The sequence below is a fragment of the Stegodyphus dumicola genome, chromosome X2 (genome assembly GCF_044657685.1).
Source record: "Stegodyphus dumicola isolate Sdum_Otavi_A_Nest chromosome X2, ASM4465768v1".
Lineage (NCBI taxonomy): Eukaryota > Metazoa > Arthropoda > Arachnida > Araneae > Eresidae > Stegodyphus > Stegodyphus dumicola.
In genome coordinates this window covers 116,988,657-116,998,735 of record NC_140781.1, presented here as the reverse complement: position 1 = coordinate 116,998,735, position 10,079 = coordinate 116,988,657, and the positions used below count along the sequence as shown (strand labels likewise).

The following is a 10,079-nucleotide window of genomic DNA, read 5'->3' as shown; positions in this document are numbered from 1 at the left end:
TTTTGTGAATTTCCCTTTAAACTTGATGTGAAAATGAGTTAACTAAGCAGGAAAATTTAACTCTAAGCTGTTGTTTATTTCTGTTAGTTTAACTCTAAGCTGTTGCTTATTACAAGCTTTCCACAGCTGTAGAAGGCGAATAGCCTCAACTTTCTCTATTAAAACAGAAAAGTATAAAATTGCAGACGCGAAGAGCTTACGGCTCTTCGCGTGTTCGGCTCTTCGCGTGTTATGCGATTAGATTAGAGTATTAAAAAAACATATCTTTTCCTCTTCATATTAAGATCTTAATGTCGTGTACCTCCTAAGTCTTAGACAATAAAATTTAACGCACCATTATCCGCGCTACCACTGAGCATACCAGTATACTTAAAATTGCAATTCTGAAATTATACATATGTAACCCTGTATATATATTATTCATGTGGGGTTTATAGAATATCATTCACTTTTGTGTTATTTTAGGTTTTTATGTGTTACTTTAAATCATTTGATGTGTAAATCTTAGACTCTGGGAACCATTCCGTTAAAATTAAAGATAGCTGTAAGCCATATCAACGTACGAAATTTACCTTACGTTTACATAGAAGAGAAAACTTTGCAGTGAGGTGTCTCAATTCGTCTTTTTCTGTTACTGCTTTAAAGTTTGTCTTTGTTGTTGAAAAATACATGTGTGTTTATATATCTTTTTAGAATGTTATCTGTTGCATGGAATTTAATTTTACCCATTTCTATTTTATGCGTTTTATGTTTTCTTCCGGCAATTAACAAAACGTAAATCAAATTACAATGTTCTTCTCGTGTGCAGTTGATTCTTATTAGCATCTAGAACAGTCAAGCTTGACATTTTTCAAGGGTGTTTTAATTTTCAGCATTAAATGCATTAAGAAGAAAAAAGCGACTTCCTACGTAAATTGCCTCAAAAACAAATTTGTTTATTTCAGGAAAACAAGAAGCAAAACTGCGCTTTCTGTCCAAGATAGCAACTGCTCCTGAAATAGGATGTTTTCTTCAATAGTAGCTTTCATTCTATTCGTGGGTGCTCATTCCTCATTTTCCAACTATCCATCTCTCAACGGCATTAATCATCACACCCGATCTGAAAACAGTCTGGATGACATGGAACTATCCAGTCGAAAAACACAGCAAAGTAATGAAGTCGTCAATTGTGACATAGAGGCCATCTTCAATGCTGTTCGTCTGAATGAGTTACAACTGTTAATAGAAGCAGTAGCAGAGAGGACGCACATCAGTCCTTTCGCTGTTCTCAGGATGCTGCAGAAAAGAATAAACAGTAATGAGGAAATTGAAGAGGTAGGAGTTGTGTAATCAGATATCTTTCATACTGCAATTTATTTTTGTAAATAAGATATTAACTTTGACTGCAAATAATTCATTTTAGAAACTCGAAGTAATGAGAAAGCTATGTTTAGTAAGTACAACAATATCCCAGTTATTCGGAATCTAAATAATTTTAAGTTCAGTTATCCGGATCTTGTTCTTGTACCTAAAAAATTAAGCTGATATTTAAACTTTTTTTTTTTTTTTTTTTGGTTAAGTAACATAGATAGAACAACGCATATTTGCTAGGAAAATATTTTGTTTTTTGTCTCAATTATATTTAATTTGAATTGGATAAGTATAAATTATGCTTTTTGTTTTAAACAAATGAAAAAAAAAATTATTTGCTTAGCTTTTTTAATATTAATAAAAATAATAACAATTATAATTTCCGATCTGATTTTTTTTTATCTCTTCACAGTAGCAGGGAAAGGAAATAGAAATGGAAAAATTAGAGTTTAACACCTAAAATTTACCACCTGTTTAATAGCTGAGAATTTTCAAACTTTTGCCTATAAAAAAAAGTTGGATTTGAAATTCATAATTTATTAAATAACCACTTAAACTTGCAGTTTTTCCCGAGGAAAAAAAATCTTAACACGAGTTTGGAAGCTGTTAAGTAATTTAAAAGCCGCCCAACTAGTATAGTGGTTAGCGTTGCTGGCTGCAGTGCCGAAGGGCCTGCGTTCGAATCCCGGAAAAGGCATGGATGTTTGTAAATGTATAGTGTCGATGCAGCATGGCCGCACTCTAAATATACGGCGAGCCAAAAGTCCTCCCGTGTGGTTTGGTGGAAGGGAAGAGGGATGGGAGATCCTTGGACCCGTCCCCCCCGGGGTGCTCCCCATCAAAATGGGGAGCACCCTGGGGGACGGAACAGAGCTAAATCGCATTGTCACCTGTAAAGTGTTCAAAGCTGTTGCCAACAACAGGCGTATCTTGCACTTCTTGCCACGAGGAATTTCGTGGGCTTGGGCTGACTATAGATAAGACAAGTGAGCATAAGTAACAACAACAAGTAACCTAAAAAAGGTGTAAAACTGTTATCCTTCTAAAACTAAAACATAAAGAAAATTGTTGTCATCGGATTTTCATGAAACTTGGTATATACGTCATATGGACTGTAAGAAAAAGATCCAGAAAATCATTTTGTGTGCCTTTGCCATCGTTAATCATGCCCTTACAGAAGAAAGATCGAGTTTTACTGGTAAAACTGTTTTATCAGAACGGAGCAATAGCTTTAGTTGCATTGGCTGAATATCGTCGTTTAAAGGGATTGCGAAAAGGGCCCATGTCGAAGAATGGTTTGAAGAAGATGCTTATGAATTTTATTTATTGCAGAAATCGTTTCCCCATGATCCATATAACATATGTACAAAATTTCACCAAAATTCAACAAGTAGAACAGGTTCTAGAGGGGTCTTAATAGGGTCAGTTTAATTATAACCACCCTGTATCTTATAAATTTATTATTATTAAGAAAGCCATTTGTTAACATTAATTCCGTCGTACAGATTTCAGGTTTTTCAAGCTAGCAGTCGCTAATTTGAGAGATAAATTCAAGATACTATGCAAATGCAGAGGTAAAAACTTCTTATTTTACCAGCACCTGAATGTTTTGCTTAGTAAGTGAAGCAAACTATTCTTCCAGGCAACAAGACATTATCGAATTTTAGAGAGTACGTAGATAAAAATTAATTTTATGTTTTATTTCAGTTGAAATAGAAATAGAAATAGAAAACAGAAATGAAAATAAAAATGTGTTTAGATAAACATAAGTAACAAAAAACAGAAATGTGTTTGAACAAATAAAACATGATTTCCTTCTTTAGTTTTGCGAAAATAATACATGAATTTTGAAAATTTTCCTTTACAGAAATAAAAGTGTTTGCTTAAATGAGCAATTTTTGTTGAAACAAAACATGTTGAACGAAAGCATAACATTCTCTTCCATATTACAGTAAATATGAAGCTGTCCTTCAGAAAAACGTCAATGAAATTATTAAAGTAATTTGTTTGCAAATTTTGGGAACATTCTAGTGAAAAATAGGCGTAATTTAAAATTAAAATTTAAAAAATATATATAATGCCTTTTTACTGAAAATCTATTATTCTATTAAATACATTTAAGTTATGGATAACGATTAATGTTACTTTCAAAGTGAAATTTTTTAACTCCTGCCAGTAAAGGAATTCGTAAAATTTTTATTTACGTGTCAGATTCAACCAAATAATATTAGCAGAAATAAGCACTATGAAAGTCTCATCGCGAAGTCAGACTTTTATCCAAGTCTAAAATTTTTCACAGTTTCAAAACAGTCTATATAAAGGATATTGACGCATGCTCGTTAATAACTGAATTTTCCCAGTTTCCAATGTCACAGATTTCAATATCAAGCAAAATAAATTACGTTTACTTTTTACGAGTGCTGACAGCAAAACCTGCCGCGATACTATAAATATTTTTAGGATAGCGTATGGTGTTAATGCATGTTTTTTTACAATGATAGCTTTTGATGTTATGTATTTTTGAATATATCGATGCTTAACCAGTCTGTTAATCTATTAGTAATTATTTTCAGAGGTGGAACTGGTTGCTTATATTTGAATATATTTCATCACATGCAATATAAGCCAGTTTCTCTCATAAATTCCTCTACAAAGATAACTCCTGTTACTATCTATTCATAAAGACGTTGCGAATTCTCAGCGTATTTACTGTGAGATTTTCATTTAAATTATTTTTCTCATAGAATAACGCCATGTAGTTTTCTAATAAGTTGTGTAAATCTCTATTATATTTAAGCCCATGGTGTAGGGTGGAAAACAACGAGTAAAGAAAAGTTGGGATAAAGCGGGGAAGTGGAGAAATAACAGAACTTGAGGTTGTTGTTTGAGAAACTATCTTTAGATACTTTGAGATACTTAGATACTTTGATGGTGAGATACTTTGAGACCTTAGACACTTTGAGAGTCACTGATGAAGATGAATATATAAATAATATTTATTTTATTGATGAGCATAAATCAAGGTAGTGAAGATAAAAAAGTCTTTTCTCACCGTATGAAGACAAGTATTCTAAGATCGACTTCATTCAAATGGTTGATTTTCATTTGCATGTTCTCTTCGGCATAAATTATTAATCATTTGTTAAGAATCTGGCTTATTGAAGTACAATGCGTCCGTAAAGTCATGGTGCACTTTTGTTCGATCACAGGAAAGCAACAAAACAAAACAGAAATGTGAAATCTTCGCCAAACAAAAGGAAAACTCTCCAAGTTTCCGTAGTATGATGTGCAAGCATGTGCGCACACAGGTGATGATGCAGCACCGCGAAATGCAAAGGAGCAGCTCAGCCCATCCACGCCCACGCCAGTCGAGATGTGAACCATACAGAAGAAAGTTCAGTGTGTTCTGTGGCTTGCCAAATTCGAATCCAAGACCAAAGTGCAACGTGAATATCGTCGCGCGTGTACAACGAACCGCCATCACATAGAAATAACATTAATCGGTAGGATAAGCAGTTGAAAGATACCGGCAGTTTGTTGGATAAACCCCATTTTGACAGGCCATCGGTCAGTGGCGAGTCTGTAGAGGCTATATGGAAAAGTTACCTAAGAAGCTCTTACAAGTTGTAGTTGTTGCACGCTATCAAACCAACGGATAGACCCAAGCGATTTGCGTTTGCTACAGATATGCTTCATGAGGTCGGCAATGATAAACGATTGCTGCAGAAGATTGTGTTTAGTGATGAGGCGACATTCCCTTTAGTGAACATATTCATCGCCATAACATCCGAATATGGGCTGCTGAAAATCATCATGCCCAGGTAGAGTACGAACGTAACAGCCCTAAAGTTAACATGTGGTATGGCCTGATGCATGATAAAGTGATAGGACCATTTTCCTTTGCGGAGTAGACTATGACGGCATGGATGGAGCCCACATCAAACTGAACAGTATGAAACTTTCAGAGGTTTTCTTTTGTTTGGTGAAGATTTCACATTTCTATCTTGTTTTGTTGCTTTCTTGTGACCGATCAAAAGTGCACCATGACTTTACGGACGCACTATATTTTGAGTAATTACTGTAGATCATATTCTGAGCTCTTTGAACTGACCGAATCATTTAGCCTGTTTGCTTTCAGTTTTTGCTTTTGAGTTGAATGTTAATATTATGCTGTTAGTAACATCTGTAGTTAACAATATTAAAAGGGAATACGTTCAAGGGAATTTGCCCAATAGTCAAGAATAGGGTTTTCCTGTACAGACCACCAAATGAACCCAAAGATGCATGCAAGCCTTATTTCATCTCTCCTTAAAATTAGAAAAAGATTAGCATAGTTGAAAAATGCGAAAACGTACACTAAATAATTAATTAGACATAAAATTAGTTTCTGGTTTCCACACTTCAAAATGATGGCACAATAAGCAACTTGAAATAAACAACCCTTTTAAAACTTAAGAAACTTCCCATTCTATATATTTGTTCGTAATTTTTAAGAAGTTTCAAAGTTATGGATGTACATAAAACTAGCAAGGTTCTGACAGATGCATACTGTAAATCGTGAATTGAAAAATTCGTATTAGAGTAGCACTTGATTATTTAGAGTTTAAAACGAGATTATATTAGAGTCGCAGTCGCATTTGCATACTTCACTGAAGCTCTTCGGTTTTCCTTATTTACTTTAACATACAGTTTAATTTTCTCTATTTGCGTTAATACCGAAACAAAAGAATTTTTCTTTAGCTAAATAACAAAATTTCCCTTTTTAAAAGTGTCTATTTTTAATCATAAAATAATAGCTGTTTATAAAACGGATACTAACTGTGCAATTTGAAGTGCATACGCGAAGCTAAACAAGACGTAAAAACGACGTAAAAAAGAGGGCATTTCATCACAGGTTGCTAGGAAAAAATAAAAAAAAGTGCTGAGAGAAAGTTAGGTTTAATACCGCTTCCCTTTTTATTATTATTTTATATACAATAAAGTTTATAAAGTTTTTAATATATTACTTTGTAAGATTTTATTTATTTTTACAAACAATTATTTTATTTTGTGAGCCTTTCCTGAATTCTCTTATTCCCCTCGCGTTTTCTCTCCGCAATGTAAGAGCATTTAAACTGTTGGAGCGAAACGGTTACGCAGAGCATGATTTCGCTATTGTGAGCGCACTTGTTAGTTTCTTAAAGCTGTTAATCTTAATACCTGCAGTAAATGCGAATGGATAGTTTCGAAATCTAAGCATGATTGTAAAGAGACTATCTTGAATGGCCCCTCCAATACATTGCAAAGAATTTAGCGAAATTCCATATGATGATAAACATGATGCATTAAACACTTCTCAATTTAGTTGTATTTTGAGGGCGATATATCCTAATATGTGGCACATAGTATACTATCCTAGGCTCACCTTTCTCCCTAACCTCAGTCATATGTCCAAGCTCTTTACACTACTCCTTTAAAATAAATCCTGATACAGACTTAAATATTCAGAGTCTTTCGCTAATCGTTTCCATAGTGAAATTAACCTGTCAAGGGCAAAATCTTTTGAATTTCCTAAGCAGCTAATGTATTCATTTAGCTGCACTGGTACAATGTAGCGTCCTTTTTTCATTCCGCCTATGATTTTGCATATAATGTTCAACACATATTTCTGTTTTTTCATTTTGGGGAATGGCTGTTCCAACATTCTATATTTCCCAAAACCTCTTAAGAGTTTGATCTAAATCATTGTCTTTTTGAACGATCCCACAGTGAACTCTGTTACCTTTTACCAATCTCTCAACGGAAACCACAAACCCAAGCACACTTTTTGAGGGATAAGATTTTAATCTTTTATTTTTAACTGCCCCGGTCGTAACAATTCATAGAATACTTCTGCATCCAGGAGCATGTCCACTTGTTCTGGTGTGTAAAATTTATTATCCGCTAACTTAACATTGTTAAACTCCTGAACACAAATGTCATTTTTTTTAGATGGAGTTACATATGTTATTAGTTTCGGAAAAACTAAACAGGTCCAAATTTCTTTCATAAGTTTGCAGAGTTCTTCACTCTTTTTCTACTAAATGAAGGTTGAGGAACCTAGTGAACTGTTAAACGACTTATCGCTGAGTTCAAACAACTAAAACGTACGCTCAAGAAGGGTTAACTACCCTTTAATCCACTCAAAATAAAATGAACAGTTGGCCCCTTTCTTCAGGCTTACAACAAAGCCTCCACTTAAGAGCTTAAAAATAAGAAATAAAAACTAACTATGACTAACTAAGAAATTTAGTCGAAGCTAACGCAATTCTAACGTAGTTGGCCCATAATCTGAACTAGCTGGCGAACTATTAAAAGGCACGTAATATACGGCCGAGCGTAACAGCAGTTAGAGAGGCTTAGCCCAAAGGCAAACGCGCCCTATTACGGATTCGTAGCTCTCTCTCTCTCTCTCTCATGAAGTAAGTGGAACCTTTCCTTAATACTACTTTTAACTCATTTGCATCCAACGCGATTCTAAAATTTCCTTCTGGTAGGGAGTTGTAAGTGGAAACAAGAATCGATAGGAAAGTACGTTTGAAATTAAAATAACTGTTGTAAAATTAAAATATATCTTTCAAGTTTTATCGTGATTGCTTACTGATACATTTACTCTGTATTACACTGTTAAAGATACATGGTTTAAACCTGATGCAATTACATTATTTTTTTCTTTCCTTAATTGCAGTAAAGTTAGACTTCTTATACTTTAATAGGGGAATCTAAGGAATCGAATTTTTTTCATTTTGCTTCGTTTTGACCATTATTATCAGTTTTCATTTTAGCTCGTAATCGAGCATTTCCATTGTTCTTATCTCTCCAGTTTAATTTGTTCTAAATGTAGTTTAATTTGTTCTAAATGTCTTCTTCAGATTTACGATACTCTACTGTAGAATTTCTCAACTCTACTACCAAATTTAGATTGGATTTAAAAAGCTTCACTACTTTTAATCGCTAGACTTAAATCAGCTACAGTTAGCTTTTCACTGAATTCTATATTTAGTTCTAGAGCAAGTAGCTGTAAATCTTCTTTGAGTGCATATTTTATCAACATTATATTCTTAATAAAATACCGCAAGTTAACAATAATAATAATAAATTGTTCTCAAAATACTCTTAACACAGTACATAAATAACATAAATTTTTCTCAAAGCTGTTATACAGCATTTGAATAATAAAATGGCATCTTATTTTGAAATCAGAACTGCTGACTTGTAACTTGGAAGTGGAAGTGACTCAGCTAATCCATAGGCTCTGCTCCTGACAGGCTAAGAAAATTGTACACAGTGGACTGTAATTCAGTTTATTTTCATTAGCTTTACGCAGTTCACGACCATTCGTAGTCATGAATTCTCTCAAACTTTTAGCACATGCAATCTGACATAACAAAATATCAAAGTGCCCAGACGTATTGAGAAGCGCGCACAGACGGAACGGGTGCATTGTCTTAATTCAGGATGATTCTTTTCTTAATTTTCTCTGGCATCTTCTTTTGCATATCATCTTTCAGTTTGTGTATCAGATTGGCATGGTAAAGGGGGGACCGGAAAGTAATGTCGTTTCTGTGCATGTTGACAACAACATGCTAAGGGCAGAAGTGGAAGCAAATCTATGTCAAACACTCTTAACCAACCTTGGTCGACCATCCAAGAACATTTAAAGCAGAATGGAAAAATAAACAAAGCAAGTGTTTCAGTCCCCCATAATCTGTCCGAAAAGTACAAAGTCAACCTATCCATCACATGCAACGTATTGCTTCAACGGCACTATACAGAACCGTTTTTTGATCGTTTGATTAGTGGAGACAAAAAAAATAAGTCCTATATGATAATCCAAAACTCAAAAGGCAGTTTTAATAGGGGTTACAAAGGGTTTACATCCCAAAAAGACGCTTCTGTGTGTTTGGTGGAGTATTCTCGGAATTGTTCATTTTGAATTGCTGAAATCTGGACAAACTGTTAATGCACATCTTTATTGTGAACAATTGGCTCGAGTAAACCAATCTTTAATCGAAAAATATCTATCGATTGTCAATGGAAAAGGCGTCATTCTGCAACACGACAATGCAAGACCGCACTGTGCAAGACGAACACTGGAAAAATATAATGAATTGAGGTGGGAGATATTGCCTCACCCACCATACTCGCCCGATATTGCACCCTCGGATTTCCATTTATTCCGATCCCTACAACATTTTCTTAGTGACAAAAAATTTGAAAATTTGGATGATGTCCAAAATGCCATCTCGAGATATTTTACTCAAAAACCAATTGATTTTTATCGGTCTGGGATTTAAATCGGCATACTAGATGGCAAAAGGTTGCTGATTATAAGGGTGATTACATTATTGATTAAAAAAAACTTGTTACAAATTTATTCGTTTGAATTTAATGTAAGAAAGCGACATTACTTTCCGGTCCCCCTATTATTTCGCGTTACTAGTGAAGCCTTTCATCACAAGATCAGACACAATCAACCCTTCTTTCCCCCTTCGTTTTCAAAGTTCCTTTCTATTTTTGTTATAGGATAAAGTTTTGAGACTAGTCAAGACGATATATTGTTCAAGGACAGTTCCTGATGCATGATGCATCACACACATTTGAACGATATCTGCAATAATTCACAGTAATTTTATAATTATCCATGATCATACCCAGCGCAGAAGTGATATGCTTCCTGTACTGTTGCCGTCATTGGACATCACTTGGTT

General features: G+C 34.3%; 1 protein-coding gene across 1 annotated transcript in view; it reads left to right on the top strand.

Annotated features, from left to right (window-relative positions):
• Positions 1–1,002: 1,002 nt before the first annotated feature.
• Positions 1,003–10,079, top strand: part of LOC118181700 (uncharacterized) — a 46,463-nt gene continuing 37,386 nt past the window's right edge. Inside the window, exon 1 of the mRNA XM_085809086.1 lies at positions 1,003–1,314. Within this exon, the coding sequence (XP_085665212.1) occupies positions 1,003–1,314 (312 nt within the window). The remainder of the gene's footprint in view (positions 1,315–10,079) is intronic.